Raw genomic sequence first — 20,133 nt, 5'->3', positions numbered from 1 at the left:
TTACTTTCGTGAAATAATGGTAGTACACTTTGATAACTACATGCTCGAAGGACAATACAGACGTGAGTGAGAAAGGAAGTTGGTTAGTTAATTAAAAAGATAAATAAAAAAAACACGTTGGTGAGACGAAGAGAAAGTTCAAAAGTATCATCTCTCATTCTCTACCAATACAATTCTTATTATATCGATTTTTAAGATCTTCAAGTTTTCTCGAAGAATTTGAAACTTTTTAAATGGATTAACATTGGAAAACGCTGATGGCTGTTAAAGAGTACATTGTATACTTTCTATGATATATGGTTACGCATTTATGTCAGATAAAAAATCGATCCACGAGTCGAACGTATTTTTTTGACAGATCGAAAATAATGAAGTGTTAAACAAGCCACACGTGGCGTTTCATCTAATTTTTCTTATAAATTATACATGTGCATGACTCTGTACTGAATTATATTTTATTTTTCTATTCTAGCCTATATTTCCATAATTTTATGAAAATCAACGTGCGACTTATTCGACGATTCCATTTTATGCAAACTGTCAAAAAAAATCGATTCAACTCCTGGAAAGACAATGACATTACATGAAATATATGTATATTAATCCATTAACACCCAAACGAAAATGGAGTAACATGAAAATCCCGTACCCGGGGGATCGTGGACTTTATGTTAAAAAATTATGAAATGTGATGCGAAATTTTTTTCACCGATAAGGGTTAGGTGGAATGGGCAAGAACATAAGAACGAAGGTTTTTGACAAAAAAAAAACCACACCATTCGGTTCCACGGGGAAAAAGTAACTAAAGAAACATATATTACGTTACAAGTTTCTATTTACAAAGATGCAAAATTATTTAGTTAATTCAAGGGCGGCCGGCAGTCGGCCAGCGACTGAGCGTGGTTAGGTCAGGTTAGGTTAGTCGCGCATGAGTATTCGTAGGAACATAATTCGGCGCATGAAAACTGCGAATATTTCTGAGATGAAAATATTTTTCGTCATTGTGATAACGATAACCTTCTAATTATAACCTACGCGTGATAACACATGCCTTATAACTCGCGTGAACTACAAACTTGACTGTTACAGCTGCGACATGATTCGGACCAGACCTTAAGTTATCTCCAGACATCATAGAAACCAATTCCTGCTTATGATATGGTTGAAGTATCCTGGACACGGTACGATGAAGCAACCTACTGAAACTTCGTCAAACTTTCTACGTAGTTGATATAATAGCAATCTATATAGCCGACGGAATAGAATCTGACTGAAAACTAAAGTCATTTCCGCTTAGTGAAATATACAGAGCATAGGTAAAGAGGGATATTTCGATCCAGTATGCACGTCGCGAATATTTTTCTGATCTAAGGATGATTAATGGAAATTATTATAGTTCTGGAAATGAGGGAAAAAGAAGTAAATAATATACAGAGTAACAAAAAATAATGATCTCGGCAAATCAGCTGGACCAAGGTGGTTCTACCATAGAAATCAAATGGGCAGGCTAACTTCAGGTAGGGCGTTTGTGTGAAAACTTTGTGTGTGTATATACATATATATATGTATATATATATATATATATATATATATATATATATAAATATATGTATTCAATTCATTTTCAAAATTAAATTTCCTTTTGGCTAACAGCATTGCATCAGACCAGACGTCGTGCCAAACTGAATGCATTCAGAACTTCCGGTCTGAAAATGAGATTGATTTTTAATGTTCGAATATTCTCGACAGAATTTTTGTTCTTATACAATATAAATAACGTGCGAGTTAACAATAGACTTTATACAGGCCGAAAACATTTAATTTCCGACCCACAAAGACGTTAAGGCTTCTTCGTTATCCTTTGCGTAATGGATCTTAGGACTGCAGGAGAAAAATTTCTTTGGCACATGTTATCGCGAATTTAAATTCATTACTTCTTTTTTTTTAATATTTAAATTCGCGGAAGATCTTGAGAAAAATAAGAAAGGGAGAGCGGAACTTTTCCGAAAAAATAATTAATTTCGTTTACGTTGCACGAAGTTAGATGAGAAAATTATAAAGGAAAATAAAAATAATACCTTTCAAGTTAAACGATTTTACGTTCTTTCGTTTATTCATATTGTTGGCAAAGTTTTTCGTCCAAATTGAGTTTCTTTTGTTCCGTGTACAAAAATTATATTGCGTGAAGAAATAACATCTGCGTATGGCAATTGTAATTCAAATCTGTTAGACGCTCTTTGGGTCATGAAAAAATTATTTTTTGTTTATCCCATTAAGGAGTAATATGGAACAACATTGAATAATTTTTCTGAAAAATTAAAATCCGACGAAAGAATACAGGTCCGGATACAGATTCAGTGAAAAATAATAATACAAAAAAATTTTTAACTAGTTTTGAGACGCGCATCTACAATAATATACAAAATAAACGTGTAACGGATTATCCAGGGTCATATTATTCATCAAGGTCACAGATTATCCATCAAACGTATTCTATCTTCATAAACGTAATAAAATCACAACCATACACTGCAATCATAAATGGTTTGGTAATTGTGATAAAAATCATTAGAAAGTGTAGCAATAAGCATCATAAACAGAGATGAAGTCTTATCATAATTACATAATCCCATGATATTCGTTGATGGAAAGTTACACTGGTGTGTCCTTAGGGAGGGCACTTCACACAGGGAGAAATCAGTCGACTATATTATAAAGTATAAAATAGACGTTAACACATTTTTGGCTCGTATTCTAAATATAAAAAATTTGTTATATCTCTTAATTCGATAAAATTGATCAAATTTTAATTTTTACATTCCGCATAATGTATCGTGATAGCTGACAACGTAGAAAATTCTTAAAATCAATAGTAGACTGTCAAAGAGAGACGAAATATTTTACCTCAATTTGTCAGAAAGCGTGTATGCAGTATTATGTCAAGAAGGAAAGAAAAAAAAAATATGATAAAACCATCATTATTTTCTTTCAAAATTTCTTCATGGATCTTGATAAAAAGTAACGAGAAAAGTATTTTTAGGACTTATCGTAACGTTTTTGGTAATATTTATATTAATATCTATGCACGATTCAGCAGTGAGAACGTGGCAGTGTGAAATTACGAACGTTATACGTGGGGTCGCCGTAAATCTCTGTGAAAATTTCTTCACGGTATGATAGACCGGACGAATTACAATACAAATCATTTTGCACTGAAAGGAAGAAAAAGCTCTTTACTTCTTTGAAAGATCCGAAAGCGCGAGTTCGGCGTCTTAGCGTCGTCAGCGTCGGTACTGTACGGTAGATGCCAATTTAATTTTCCATTCCGGTTCTTCAATAGCCAACCGTAATACGCAGTTGCGGTAACGATTCTTCGAAATAAAATTATTCTCGTCAAATATCTCTACAAACAGGTCAAAGAGAATTTACGCATTGAAACGTGCAACTTTGCGAAAGCAAGCGTCCGTGATTACCTTCGAAATTACCGAATTATGTGACTTTAATTTGTTTGTGAAAAATGAGAGTACCGGGAGATTTGGAGCGGTCATTTAACTTATAAGACAATTTTTACCTTTTATTAGAACCTGTAATTTTTTACTGGAACAAACCTACCTTAAACTTACATAAATTTACATGAATTCTCTCGGACAATACGGTAATTTCTAAGAGTACAATTGAATTAGCCAAATATTCAATATTAATTTTAAACTCAAGATCCACCTAGGTGCATGAAAATTACAAAATTTTGGTAAAGGAATTATTGAAGTTCATCCATGTCTATTTTTACATTTCAATATTTAATTTTGAATAGAAAGTTAGGATCAGGCTCACAGTTTAATACATACGTATTGATGGATGAGAAATAATTTCAATGGGATTTCATGTATATCCATTAATCGCATTAGGAAGTTCACGGCTGGGGTAATTCTCATCGGTTTATATTTCGATGGGTTCAAATAAATGATATTTGCTTCGTGATTAAATTCACATAAACGTCATTACTCCGTCGAGGAATAAAGTCTTGTATATTAGCATATAAATAATTTTATAATTAAGTACTAACGACGTCTCGAATAAGCGAAATAGCCTAACCTGAAACTTACAGCTTTTATAAAATAGAATTAAAAGATCGATAAGACGAAGCAGTTTTATATGAGTTTTCTTGACACATATCCGTCATCTCGTTTTACTTGAAACATTATTAAGCAAAAAATTGAGGCAACTTTATCAATATATATATACATACTGAATTCTTCCACGGTATATTTTTATATTATCAACGATTTCTATACGTTTCAATGTAAATGGAATAACCTTGTACTGTATATACCCTGTATGCAAAATATTCTCAATTTCACAAGGAATATCGGATACACCGTATAGTGGATTGAGTGACGTTAAAAATTTCAATATGGAATCGATCCTACGATACTTGACAGTGAACGGTATGCGATTCCACTGATATTATGCACGTGATTTGATAAGTTTAAAAAAAATATATTGGAACACAGCACTAGTTTATATATTGATTTTCACTGTCGTGCAGATAGTGCTTGTTGTTTTTGGGATTTAGTGTACGTCGAAAAGCGAATATGCCAAAGCTTGATAGTAAAAACGTAGAAAAATTTTTAAAATCACATATTTTGATTTCCGACAAAATCCGTTTGCGGCAAATGAAAAAGTTTTATTTTCGATTTGACCTGAGATATAGTATTTTTAAGAATTTCACCAATACGTAAAAAGTCTGTGAGAAGAGTAATAGCGAAAAAAAATTAGCCAACTTTTCTCGAAACGAATAAATGTATATTGAGAAAATTGAAAATATCTCTAGATTAAAACTTTTTCGTTAAAAAAAATGTAATATCATTTAGAACCTACCGAGTCTCATAAACTATCTACCCTACGTAAACCCTCGATAATTTCATTAACGATAAGACCAGATGTATCCGCTTTCGATTTATTATCAAAAGACCACAACAATTTTAAATATCGTCCCATCCCAAATGGACTGTCCCGATAAGATAGATTATGGTCTTTTTTTATCTAGTAGCATCAGAACGCGACCTGCGATGTCGTAATTGCTAGCAATTTAAACAATTCTCTAAATATATCTTAGAAAAAAAGGATAAAAAAGCTTCCTACCACTGATCAATTACGCTCCTTGAATTCTATATCAAGTTCCTATATCGTGTGGTATCAAACGTATCTCTTAGGTATCACACGTGTCCGCGCGGTAAAGTAGGATACCTATGTCGACGATCATCGAATTCCTTGCACGTTTCAGCGAAATCAAATGGACCCTAAAAGGGGGGAAATTTCTTTGCTTTGCAACGCTAAAGTGCAACAGTAAATTAAAGTAAGAGTATTTACGGCTTCCATTCACATTGTCAGTTATATAGGATACAGTATAAAAAATTAATTTTTTCGAACCTACGTCTAATTATCCGTTAACGTGCTCCTATTACAACTGTGGTTGAATATATATATAGCTGTTGCATAATCTGGAATGGAAGCATGTGCTTTACTAGACACATATATAGAACGATATACAATGTAAACGGGAATACACGTTGGGTTCGTGTTGAGATTCATACTGGCGCGTTAGGCACGCGTTTAGGTTATGTTTACGACGAATTCTAAGAGATAGAAAAATTCCCGGATGCGATACGAAAAATCCGTCGAAGTATAAGTTGGAACAGAAGAGTCACTTCCGGCCGGAAAGGAGACTGGATATTCGAAAAATTTCAAAAATATCCTTTTTATGCGTGAGCTACCCCGTTTGATCTTACGTCCATGGGGTGCAGAGATTATACTGATAATTATTTAGAAAACTTATTACAGTTAATTTCACAGATAACAATACCATTAGAAATGTAAAGATAAGAAATAAATTTTTCATTATTTATGGGATTTTTATTCAGCGCGCGCGCAATAAGGTTTCTCATTATTTTAATTCATCCAGTCGAAATAACGGGTTACGCTCGGTCCACAGGAAGTTCAAAAAGAATAGGTTAAAAATTAGGGATTTAAATCGGAAAATAAGTAAGGATGCTTCCCTGGAAGGACGGTATACATTATTGGCAAAAAGAAGAAACATCGATATTGAGAAACTTTGAATTATTATTCTTTGTCTTTATGCTTCAATTATATTAAATTTATACTTTTATTCAGATCGATAAGAAATCGGCGCTCTCTCCATTAGAATGGCTCGCAATTTAATTCCTGTTAGTTTCGCGACAGTGAACTTTGCAGTTTGGAATTCCAAACTCAAACTCACAAGAATCAAGGTAGAACTGAGAGCGTATAATGAATATAAAAAGAATGCCATGAGAGAAGGAACGTTCGAGCGTCATATCAAAATGTCAGTAAAAAGAAAAAAAAAGGACGACAGAAGAGGACGAAATAGAACTTTGACTTTAAAATTGTCTAGTTCCCAATATTCGAGGAACTTCGTCTTAAATAGAAATCATTTTTCATCGAGAACTAACGAGCCGGTATGACCTGGGAGTTGAGGTGGAACAGTCTCAACTCCCCCAAAAGGAGATACTGACGGAACCTATCAGAAGAGGCGATAGCTTAACGGATCCTGTCCATTTTTGGGGACGCGTAAAATTGAGAAACGCAACCGTAGGTGGTGATCTTTTGATTCGCGTAAAATCAGCAAACGCAACTGGATGGACGAACGGGAGTGAACGGTTACGGAAATGCACGGCCGTTCAGACTGCTAGGTTGAGGTACGAAGGGTCGGAACAAGCGACAGGTAAATAGTGCCGGAAGCAGGGAACAATGGATGGAGAACGTAGTAGACCAAACCGGAGCTAAACAATCGAAATCCCTCCACCAATTAACAAATTGGGAGTCCTCGCTGGAGCTGGTTCAGCTAATCCGTAAAGGCCGAGAACTGCATCCAGGGGCCACTCAGGTGGGCACTGCACTATGCACAGGCAGAAAATCGATAAGTTTTCCTGGATATTGAGAGAACCACACAAGCGAGAACTTTCTATACCGTATAGGAAACAGTTAGAAAAACTATCAACAGATAGCGACTGCTTTGACAATAGTCAAATATGAGTCGAAAAGTAACGTCAAAATATATACGCGCATTCAATCTATTTGAATTTCAGTAGAACCGCATAGACCAGAAAAATAAATTCCACAAAGCATCACTTTATTATTCCCAAGTCGATCGAACTTCTAATCAATCAACTGCTAAATTTTGTAACACACGTGGGCCGTTACATTACTAAGAAACACGTATCACGCCTTCAACCGGAAACTCTCGTAAGATCGGATGGTGTTTTCATATTTCATACACGCCCAAGATATTAATAACGAAACGATCGTGAGAAGATAAATTGATGAAAATAATAATTCGATTTGCAATAGCTACATTCATATTATCTATCTAAGGATTTGAAAATTCAGGAAAAATAATAATCTATCAGGCTCAATTCTATCATAGCAATCGTGAAAATCGTTAAGGAATCGTAACTTAGAGAAAATTCATCCAAGCATTTAGAATGCAAGCTTACTCAAATGCGAGATAAAATGGAAGAGCGTAAAAATCAATAGTACATCCAGTACGTGATAGTACGCTTGAATAATGATGGGAAATACGAAAAGTTCGAAATTCAAATATTAAATTTAACCGAAACTCAAGACATTTAATGGCGTTGCGGTACTGCCAGTATATCATTATACAAATATCAAAGTACGTACAGCAAAGCAACGATCGGTCAGACATGTTACTAGTTCTGTGTTCCTTTTTGGATCACGCGTGACTACAATGGCCGGAATGATGGCCGAAGAGTAGTTTGCCCTATAGTAGCTGATCGTGTCTGGAATACTGAATGCACATCTTGTAGTACACGAAGTTACATAACGCCATAGAAAAATGAATAACTTTTTATTGGTATTGGCTGATATGTAACTCATCCACGTACGTTAGATTATTATTGGGTACTTAAAAATTGCAAATGCTTACTGACTCAACGTACGTCGCTACATTAATTCGGAAAAACGAAATTACGAAAACTGACGTAGCAACAAAGCGTGCTATGAAAATCCACGAAAATTGTCTTATACGTATGACATGTTGATAAAAAACGAAATTTTTTTTATATACATACACATTGCATCTATATATATATAGGGTATAGCAATGAATGGTATCGTCAAATATTCGTATAGAAAGCTTTACAGGTATCAATAGGATATCCAACATCAATTGATTTTACTATCTTGAAAGCACAAACACTTTGTCCGACGTCTTCGCTGCGTCTTCAGTTCACCCGGATATAGGTCTCGTTACATCAGAGCTATTATGAGATGACAGGTTTACGTTGTTTTCTTTTCTGTTATAAAGAACCTTTTCGTTATAAAGATAGAAATAAATCGATACTCTTGTACAGAGAATTCTGTAACCTGATATAGACACCCTTTCCGGTGTACATCGTCGATTATGAAATCATCATTGTTATGTACTATAGAAACATAGTATCACATAACTCTTCTTGAACCTCTTGTAATATATATTTTCCAACTCACCTCGAAACAAAGGAAATCTTGTAATCAAAGGTTATCATGTTAACGATATTGATCTAGTTTACATAGAGCAGCTGATACACATAGTAAAGTATTATATTCGTATAGTACCCTGTGTAATATTTGTTTACAAGGCATTCTTAAACTATTTCATAGAAATATAATGCTTTAATACGCATTTTACGGTACAAATTAGGCTATTATCTTATGACGATAACAATTTTTGAGTATGAAATATTAATATATCCATCCATGACAAAAAATCAATAATCTTTACACGTGTTACTCTTTTATTCAAGAATATTAAGTCGAAGTGTATGCCAGTTTCAGAATATCCGTTATGTTTCCCAAACAATGAAAAAAACATTAATTTAAAAAGGAGCCACTTTTAAAACTTATTCTTAAATTTGAATACTCTAGAATAGATATGCCGTGCGATGCTGTATTTGTTTATAGGGCTGCAGCGCTATAGATATGTGAGTCGCGCGCGTTACCCTAATGTCAGTAAAATAACGGTAAGGCCATTTTGAAGAAACAACCAGACTAGAATGGTATAGTATAAAGATTTTTCCCTGCCATATTGTTCAAAGGCATTTAAAGGATTCTTTCTAATCTCAAAAACGTCATAAAAGATATATAAACGATATAGGAAGCAGAGGTAATTTGGGAGGTTAAGAAGAGATAACGCGGGAACAAGGCAAGCTGAGAAGGAAAATTGAGCAGGGGAGACACCTGAAGGGGAGAGACAGAATGTGGATGTAGAAAATAGGTTGAGCGGATAAGGTAGTGAGGAGATAATTACCGAGAGATGGCGCAAGTGAACGGGGACGGGGAGAATTGCGAAGAGGGAAGTAGGATGGGAAGAGCGAAGAATATGGAAAGATTGACAGTAGAAAGGAGAGCAAGTTACGGCTCGGTAGAGAATTATTTTAAAAGGAAGAGGGAGCAGGAGGGAAGGTGAGAAAAGGAAGAAAAGTGGGCGTTTGGAAAAAGCAGGAAGGTATGGAGGTCGCCGGAAGAGGAGGGAAAAGGAAGAAAGGTGAAGGGGTATGGGATAGCAGTGATGACGAGAGAGATCAGAAGGGCGATAAGGGGAGTGAAGGGGCAAGAGAGGGATACGAGGAAGGAAATGGAGAAGTTGAAGAAAGAGATAAAGGGAAGGGAGAGAAAATGGGAGGAATAAAGAAAAGAGTTATGGAGGAGAATGGAAGAAATGGGAAAGAGACTGGAGGAAAGGGAGAGAAATGAAAAGGAAGGAAAGGAAGAGGAGGAAAGGATAGCAGAAGAACGGTGCAAGAGGAAAGATACAAAAAGAGAAAGGAGCTTTAAAAGAGAACTAGCAGAGGGAAAGGGGAGCAGGCTTGCAAGGAAATGTGGAGAGGAAATAGTGAAAAGAGGAGAAGGAGAGGGAAAGGTATCGAAATAGGAGGAAGAAAGAAAGGGATTCGTTAGAGAAGGAGGAATGAAAGGGGAAGAGGTAGCGAGAGGTGGGGAGGAAGGAAGCATGGATTATAAGGCAATAGAGGAGATGGATGAAGAAAGGCAAAGAGAAGAAAGGTAGGAGAAAATAAGAGAGTCAAAGTACAATAGGTGGTACGAAGAGAGGAAAGGGGAAGGGGTACCGGGATATCAAACGAAAGGATGGGGAGGGGGAGAGCAGATGAAGGAAAGTGGCAAGATTCAGGCTAGGAAATGAGGTAAGGGAAGCATGGTACTGGGAGAAAGTGGAGAAACTGAGAGCATGTATGGGATGGATATTTGAGGGAAGCTACGGAGGGGGGGAAGTTGGCAGGAAAGAGTGTGAGAGATATTGAGAGAGGAGGGAAAAGAGGAAAATTGGATGAGGAAGATAGAGAAAAAGAGAGCAGGAAGATAAGATGATAGAAAAGGGTGGAGGGACAGAGGGAATAGGAAGAGTGAGAAGGAGAGAGGAACGAAAGAATTAGAGGAGGGTTGGAACGAATGAGACCGAAACGGAAGTACAAGAGGGGTGCAAGAGAAGCGGGAGAAGGAGTAGGATCATGCGATAATGTGTGCGGGGGGGGGGGCGATTTGTAACCCTACGGGGAACAATAAATAGAGACATACATACATACATAAAATATAAGAACCAATGTCGAATTTCATTATGATAGAGTTTAATGAAATAATGACTCTTGTTGTATAATAATATGTACTACAGATATAATTAACTACATATCCCCTCCTCGTTAAATGTCGTTGAAATTATTCAAGACGAAAGTAACGAAGTTCTCCCCGTGTCTTCTTGAAAAAGTCTTCCTCGCGTCGTAACGCTGCTAGGGTAGAAAGTATATTAATATAAGAAAGAGGTATTCAATTACGTAAAATTTAGCATTCTGTTTGACGTCACTGACCTTTCCAAATCAAATGCATCCTTCTACGAGACTTCACGAAATTCTTAGGCACGTGTACTACATATGAATTAAGGACATGGTAACTTCCCTTGTGAATTCTTTGTAAGTTCAAAACTTTTGTCACAATTGATGTGTCCGTCCTTAAAGCTCATTTGTTACAAATTTATATTCCTCCTTGCACACATTGCATAAATGATTCCGACTAACTTTCTTACCTCCTAATATACAACACGGATTGCAAATACGGACAAGGAAGTGACACGAGGGTGATCCACGTATTTGAGGTTCTCGAGGATATATTTTTATGACCTGTTTTTCTTTGATTATATGTTTCCCTGCTGCTATAATATATCTCTTTATATATTTGCAATAACAATGCGAAAGTACATATACGTATATGTACAGATACATATATTATCGGGTATACGAAAAACAGCACGTGTATCTTTTCATTACACAATACCGGCACAAAACAAAATCGATTAAAAGAGGTATAACGTAATAAACGGCTCCGAGCGACGTTTCTAAAATGATAAATAAATAAAATCGTACGCTCTTGTGTAAATTGAAATTTATCTATAGAAAGAGTATAGAAAAAAATCAATTCACTATTACGGTCGAACTACAGTGGAGGAGAGTATTAATTTACGAAAGTATACGTGCTTCCTTCCTCGCACTGTCATACATTTTAAGGTGGCATTTTCATGAGTTCCGCAACCGCCATTGTCTCTCGTGAGAAATATATATCCCGACGCTAGAACTTCTAAGAGAATCAACAGACCATTTGGTAGGAGGAGCTGCGAAAATTTTGCCTCATAAACAGATTCCCATTGCCATCCTCATAACCCTTGTTAAGTGTGGAAACTATGTGGTCAGCACTTGAACCCTTTTACGCTCATCTGCTTTGTACGAAGTTCCGTTTCCATACTAACTGCCAAATCCATAGTAACCAAAACGTCGTGTAAATTCCATATACATAATACAGTATGTATTACCGTGGCAGTTATTGATTCTGAAAATTGAGAAATTCAAAATTAAAAGTATTAATTAGAGAAATTTTTTATTGACTTTGAAGATCCTCTTACACCGATTAAATACTTTGGATTAATAATCAAGCTTCGTGTTCATCGATGCGATGGAGATCTCTGTATATTGCAATTTTGAATTTCTCATATTTCCTATTAACGGAAATTGTAGTAGCTTTCAGCTCGTCAGCTGCAGCATCGTTATTCGGCCAATGCACGATACAGGTAATTAGGTACTTTATTACGGCAGAATAGCTTAAGCCGCTATACGTAACGTAATAACAAAGCATAACGTCGAGCGATAATCCGAGCTTTTAAAGTTTAAGCCACGAGGATGAAATTTCGCATGTACTAGGTAACTAAGGTAATAAAAATTTGTAGTAAAGAATATTATTTAAAAAAGTACCACTAATTAACGAATAAGCGAAAGAACAAGATAAACATGTGACAAACTCACCGAAGAAACAGCAGAGGAAGACTATGGAGTAGAGGGTGATGAAAACCACCTTAACTTCTGTCCTATCGAATATATAATCCTCGGTGATGGTTTCATTTGCAGAAAGAAAGTACGTCTCGTTACTATCCGATACGTTTTCGTATTCCATTTTCGGTTCTTGAAACATCCTGTAACAGACGATAAATGTGTTCTGTATAGAAAATACAAATTAATAATTTATATCAATTAATTAAAATATTAAACAGTATCCCTTCTCGACACGAAGTGAACAGTACGTTAATAGTATGAGAGTTAATGCAGAAAATTAATGAAATCCTGCTAAAATTAACGAGCGCTTCGACGCGCTTTCAGTTGCACAATTGCAGCAATTTATTTGGTGAATGAGCACAAAGAGCAGGAATACAAAATAATTTAAGGAAGTACTAATTAAATTCACAATTTTTGGAAACGTTTAGAAAAAAATTTTCTGCATGAGTATTGCAATGAAATTTTCCGTGGGAATATATACTATTGTAATTTTCTGTCTCAGAACTGCTTGAACTTACAAGTTGTTATTGGAACAGTATCCTAAAACAAAATTTGAGTAAATTCACAAGTTATTTTAGACTCACCGAGTTAAGCCAACCTAGCTAATCTCTCGAGTGCTTTTTCTTCCTCGGGGATTTCCTAATGGGGTAGCACTAGTATCCTTACGAGGTCTTCGCAAAATTCTGCGAGATTCCATATCCTGAAAGTCCCTTCTACCATGGAATGGAATTACAAAGGGTTGAAGAAACCACATGAAAAATATGTAGGGAGTAACTTTGGTGGGAATGAATTTTTTCCTGTCTGTTCCAACAAGTCTTCTGTTTTTATCGCGTTAATTCGTAAAAATGTGGATAGATTCGCAATGACGTGAGTTCTCTTGCCGAAAGGGTTGGTACGCTGTTGATACAAGTAAGTTGTGGAATTCGATGAATTTCATTAGTTAACTTATTAAGGCACTGTTAGGGAATGTTTAAATTATTAATATTTGACAAAAATGAAACGGTGAACGTTAGGGATAGGCCTTTTATAAGATTTTATTATCTACCTCGTAAAATAATTAACGAGAAAATTCGAAGAATGCGGAGGGTCATTAAAAGTAACAAAAAATAAAGAAATTTTTAAATTTTCATAAAAATTCGTGTCGAATCTCAATTTATCTCAAGTTAACATATTATCAGAAAATTATTATAATCCGTAGGGAGAGTGGCATATCAAAGGAATCCATGAGTAGAATTATGATTAATTTAGTTCTTAATGGGATATAGAATGAGATTCTTTGAAATAAATAAAAGGGAAAAAGAGGCATACGATTCCCATGAAAAGAGATGTAATAGGGAAAATTGGGAATGGTTGAGTATGGTAAAGTTTTTTCCCCTCAAAATGTATGAATTTACTTGACGATAGTTTAATTAAAAAAAATGCTTTTTTTTCAAAAACCGTCTTAAGCAATTTCACGGATCTTTTTAGACATTTACCAGAGCCCAACAATAATAATTCGCCTCATAAACAGGAATAAAAGAATAAAATCATGTTAGACCAATAATGAAAAAAAAAATGTGTACAATTTTATTGTCTGTCCCAAAGATAAAACACTTTTTCCAGCATTCACCCTCGAGATTACAAGGGTTGAAAAAATATTATCACTTTGCCTAGAAGCCTCTGTCTCGCAGCTTGTTTGATTTTCCCTACGTATGTATACAGTGACGAAGTCACATACTCATAATACAGTCTCAGTCCACACTTATCACTGAAAATCGATTTTCATACTTTACAAATCATAAATATTGATAATATTCCAAGTTTACATTATTGCTGAAAGTATAAAAGCTCAAAAGATCCATCAGTTTGAAAATTTGAATTTTAAATTTTAAAAATCGTTCCGACAGTATACACAGCCCTTGTTATACGTACCCACTGTCCCTAAGAGTATTTCAGCATCATCCCTTACAGACTACAGGTAGGAATTCTCGTGCTTACAGCTATACAGACACTACGTGGTAACTGTCACTGGTGTTTATTGAGTGAGCAATCCCCGGTAGTTTGAACCAGCTCGGAAGTTGTACAGTGTAAAGTGGAGGGTGAAGATCCTACCAATCGAAATGGATCCAATCCAAGTATAGAATGTATCGATGTTACCTTATACTGTACGATGTGCACGCTATGTGCCGTGTAAACGGATTGCTCGTCATCCCGATATAGCAATTGCCTCGAATGGTGCCCAAGCACCTTTAGAAATAACCCTAGGAGTTAGTACCTAAAGCAATTACTATTTTTATCAATCCCATTCGCATTTGGATTTTTAATTCGAATCTATCATGACCCATTAAAGAACAGATAAACACCTGTAAAAGATTATATGGCGATTAATAATTTTATTTAATAAAATTAATTGTTGGATCTTAATAATTTTTTATAGATACTCCAATATACTTACTCAACGAATGTAATATAAGTTTAAAGACGAATTCTTTCCTTCGTTTATCAGTATATCTACTAAAAAATCCTCAAACCAATATTGAGTACAAAAATTTGCCCTGAATACAAAATTTAATAAAATCACTTCTGTCGTGCAGTAACGGTATACAGAATTATTTTGCACAGCAGCCTTTCCACCAAAGACATTGACGCTATTAAGACAGTGAATTTTAATTGGATAAACTTTTTCTTCCTGTCCATGCTTTTCGTCTCGATCCTGATACCGCATTGCAACTGAGCTCTGAGCGTTGAAGGACGAGAAGGGCATTTCCGTATTTCATTAGATGCATCTTGTGCGTCCCAATGCACATCTAGGTGCATACATGTGCATATGACTGGTACAGAAAATGAAAAGTGGATTTGACCAGTCCTCGACATGTAATCGATCTTCAATAATCCTATGGAGATTCAAAATCCTGGGGCGATATGACGCAACCCGACACTTAGCCGGTGCACTGGATGCACTTGACGTACCTTGGGGCATAGATGCATTTCCGTAATACAGAAACGTCCTATGCTAAAACCTTGAAACTTTTCAGTGAATTAAAATAAAAACATAATTAAATGAATTCCAATGTGTCGTCACGGATTAAAGTGATTATGCGTTATCCCGTCTACGTCCTTTTCTGGACATACGCAGGATGAGTCATAAGAAGTTCTCTACTTGCACCTCGGTAACGTAAATTATAAATTATGATTTCCTTGTGATGTATAAAATTCCATCATAGATCATTCTGATGAAAAAAAGAAAAATATATAAAAATAACATCAAAATATTATCACAGCAGTTATCAGTGATTCGAGGAATTTTATTCTCTCTTATAGATACTGATCATATCACGTTGTGAAGGTCCTCGAAAATCTCGTTGAACTTTTCGATATCTGCTGAGAGAGGATTTTCACGATACAGTCATGATATTGACAAAATGGCGCAAATAGGATATCTGCTCCAGTGAATGCCGAGCGATGTAACATTCTCACATAACCCCAAAAGGACCGCAGGGCCATCTCATAGAGTCTTATTTTCCATCAGACTAGCAATACTAGGTAAGAGATCATATGTATAAGACACTTATGGAAAATGACTTGGAAAATTTTTTAGCTGCTCGAGGAAATATCGAAACTTCTTTTTTTCTTGCAGACTAAAAGAAAATATCAGAAATCGATGATATTCAGGATTCTCTGAGCTTAACGACTAGTCACTTCTGACAAGCAGAAAATGGGAACAAATCGTATTTGATCTCTGTCTCAATAATTTAACATGGAAGCTATAAAATATTACTCTAATCAAATTAACGCTCGTAAATAAATTAAATTTAAATGCATGACGATCAAAGAGGGCTGAGAACGGCAGATATAATTTTTTATCACGTACGCCTAAATGTAGCATGAAATACAATATACGTATGTATATATATATATAATTATATACTATATATACACACATAAAAAAATATGTGGATGCTTATGCATAGAAATCTGCGTAAAGTAACTACTTTTTTCGAGGGTTTAAATTGGCTTGAAGCCAACCCACTATTCCGCCTCAAGAGAATCAACCCTTGTGACTATGACATGTTACCATGCATCACATTCAATTACGTGCTCACTTATAGGAATCAAATTCAAGATGCATTTACAGAGATTACGTTCGCAAGAATTTCCTTATCAGTTTGATACTTTAGACGCGACAAGATGCATGGGTGATAAATCGTTCCCTAATAAATTCTGTAAATTAAAATATGATATTGCGAAGTTAAAATATATCGTGACTATACGATATGGGTGAATTGAAAAACGAAACCGTATCAAGAACCGTGCGCAAAGCGCTATAGAATTTGACCGTAATGAATATCAATTGGCACTTTGGTCCATTGAATTATGGGAACAAGAGTCCGATCGATCTTTCCTCAAATAAAATTATTGTCTTCCTAGTGACGTTTTATCATCCACGTTTCTCTATGATTATTAAATCTGAACGTCATGCCGCTTTACGTAGTCTTATAAAAAATAACATAAGCAAACTTAATTCCATTTAGCATTGAACAAAATTATTCACTTAATGGACCAATATAATGGAACTGCTGTATCTTCTTATGTATTTACAAGAAAAACACTTTAATTGACACTGAAGTCAATGACAAGTAATATGGCTGTTCCTGTCGCTGTTCACGACGTCGCTATTCCATTTTCATAACAATCTATAAATTCGCAATGGATCTTTCCCTGGGTATCAGTATTATTTATGATTCAAATGTTTTATACAAGATAGAGAGAGAAAGAGAGAGAGGATATTGCGACACTGGGTCTTGATTAAATGGAAAACAGTGAAAATCACATGACGACGACTATAACATAAATTAAAAATAAAATTATTCATCCACTGACAATTATTTTAATTATCCCAATATACTTTGTAGTATCATCAACAGTCTGAGCTCTGAATCAATTATATAATTATGTTTAAACTTACGTACACGCGAACCCTTCCAAAAGCATAAGTCTCTTAGAGAATTTCTAAGTTCACGTGCATACAAGGGATAGTACTAATTATATTTCCAAGTTGGTTATACTAAGACCCACCAAAGGATCGTATTTGTATAATAGTTTTGGGGTATCTTCACCTTTAATTTAATTATTATAATTATGTATTCTGCCTCTTTTTCTCTCTCGTTCACTGTACCTCTCTTTATTTTTTTTTCCTTTTTCTGTCTATTAGCAACACAAAGGACATCCAGAACTGATTCTGCATTGACTCTTTATATCGTTCCAATCTACACCGGCCTACTCGTGTATTTAGATGGCCACATGTGTAAATGTGAACGGTCCTTTCTTTCTAGCATGGCGCAAGCAAGAAACCTGAAATTGGATAGATTTAAGTTATTGATACTCAGTTTCTCGTTTTATTTAAAAACCGTAATAAATTTATATAGAAGTTTGTAAGCACTTGGGTGAGAAGCACGCGAGAGAATATTAATGTAAGTTTCAGAGGAATGGGGTGTGCGAATATACACACAAGGTGGTTCAGTATATAAACGCACTACCTAAAAATTGATTCTGATAGAAATCAAATGAATGGGCTAACTACAGGTTACGCCTTTGCCCTGAATAATTCTGTATATTTATAAAGCTATAAAATTACGTTACAAAAAGCAGCCTAGACGAAAGTCAGGAATATAGGAATTGACAGGCAACATTAGAGAAATAAAATGAACTTTGGCGAATCCCTTAATTCCACGAGGGATGAAAGAAAATAAAAGAAAAAACTTTGAGACTCAGGAAAAATTGCGTGCTGAGCCTTATCCATTAAATAGTTACAGCGATACGATCGGCGAAGACAGCATATAAACCATGCGAAACGGTTTGACTATAGCAAAAAACAGGCTTACTAGTTTTATATGTATATGTTACCGTGAAAGACCGAAATTGGAGAATGTCGACTTTCACAGGTGTAAGTTAGAAATAAGGGTATTTAGCTATCGTCTTATTGATATCGTCATAGCTCGTTGATAGCTTGATATCAGATACAGTGGATTGCCAAAAATCGAATTTTGAAAACTCGATATCAAGACGAGTACGTATATCTGTTTGGATGTGCAGCTATTCCTTTATAACTAAGGATCGTTGTTTTCCGTTTTATCTGTCATTGAAATTTAGTTTAGGATTCTTGGAATATCTTTCGTTAAATATAAAATGGAGGATCCATTAGTATTTTCAATATTTATTTTTTTATTAGATTATCTGTGTTTTAGTCTCTCATGGAATGTTGACTTTTTAGGTTATGGTATCTATGGGCCTATTCAGGTACATGCGTATGTTAGTTTTGATGGATAATTTAGTTTAATTTTATACGATATGCTAATATTTATGATTAATAAAAAAGAAATACCAGTATCAGAGTGTGAATAGAGTTCCATGGCCAGGAGAAGGTGTATGGCCAAGTTTGTGGTTTAATAAAGTTTTCGCCATATTTCCAATATTCAACCACAACACTGCTCCACGAGCTGGTCTGTAGAATTAAGGTTTTTCAAAGTTTCTGGATGATTCTTATTTTCTATCGACTTTTGTCGCGTCACGTACAAATACCGACGGTGCCGTTCGAATCCTCTTGCAAGTGGCGAACGTCACTTTCAGGACAGCCATTATCTCTGTTTTGACCAATAATTTTAAAACTATAAAACTTCCTTATTCGACTATTAGGACTTAATAAGAATTCTATAAAACGATATTTTAAAAACTCTATTTTAAAAAGGCAACATCGTTTGACTCGTACGTGATGAACACTATTGGAAAAGATCGATTAATGGGAATTCGGATTTAATTGAAAAGAATTAGAGAAAAATTGTCTGACCGAAACCGTAGTTTTAAATTCTCTAGAAGCCTTTTTTTATACCAGTAAGAATACTAAGAGGCCTTATCGTCATATCGAATTATAATTATCAATTTAAAGGATTACCTCCAATGAAAAGATTCTGTCACGTCAACAACGATTAGTTAAGCCGACGAACGAGATTCAAGTATGCAAACATTGATATAAAGATTATTAGTTTTCTACAAAAAATAAAAATTCTTTGTTCAACTTCCATAATCTGTATAAATTACGTTCTGCAAGCTATTCTTCCGATAAGTAACGCATAAAAATGGACCCGGAAAATGTCAAGATAAGATTCGATACACGTATACGACCTATATAACTTTTTTTTTTACATCACTCCTCAAGATATTCAATCATAATATAATGGGCCGGTTACTATGCTGTGATAAAGAGGGGGTGTTATAGGTTGCCGGTGATATCACTTAAATTCTAGCCTAAGAGTGTCTCATATTTTTCTTTTATCTCATTCACACGTCGCTATAGCTTACTTTTTTGTTTTCTTAAGTCACTATAGATCCTCGTGGTGAGATACTCCTTGCAATTTATTTTTTCACCCAGTACCATAACTGAGGTGTACTTTGACCCGACGCTGATGTACGTTAAAGAATGGCATGTACACAACTTGCAGATTGTATCAGAAATCTGCCACGTGGTTATACGATTCTTTATACTCCCATTGAATAGATAGTAATTCTAATGGCAAAAGTTTTAAAATACTCAATGAAAACTAAAATATTTCAGTAAAAGTCCCAGACACCTCCTTGACCGAACATCTTTCGTAAACACGATTTGTATACACTGGATACTATAAAAGCGCCATTAAACGTGAATTTGTTGTTTAATCAAGTGTTAAGAATT

At 35.1% G+C, this 20,133-nt stretch overlaps 1 protein-coding gene across 4 annotated transcripts in view; it reads right to left on the bottom strand.

Moving 5' to 3' along the window:
• Nucleotides 1–20,133, bottom strand: part of LOC107270588 (trissin receptor) — a 37,740-nt gene that overhangs the window by 15,819 nt on the left and 1,788 nt on the right. For 2 of the 4 annotated variants that reach the window (XR_001538372.2, XM_015745724.2), the window contains exon 2: nucleotides 12,402–12,568. Coding sequence is in view for 3 of the 4 variants with exons in the window: in XM_015745724.2 (XP_015601210.1) it covers nucleotides 12,402–12,567 (166 nt within the window). In the remaining variant the exon portion in view is untranslated. Of the gene's footprint in view, nucleotides 1–12,401; nucleotides 12,569–13,012; nucleotides 13,680–14,339; nucleotides 14,641–20,133 lie in introns of those variants that run through there. The other 2 variants (XM_015745726.2, XM_015745727.2) reach the window with 2 other exon arrangements.

The sequence above is a fragment of the Cephus cinctus genome, unplaced genomic scaffold (assembly GCF_000341935.2).
Source record: "Cephus cinctus unplaced genomic scaffold, Ccin1 Ccin1_scaffold0805, whole genome shotgun sequence".
Taxonomy (NCBI): Eukaryota; Metazoa; Arthropoda; class Insecta; order Hymenoptera; family Cephidae; genus Cephus; species Cephus cinctus.
Note: the sequence above shows the minus strand (reverse complement) of the source record. Positions and strands in the feature narration are given on the sequence as shown.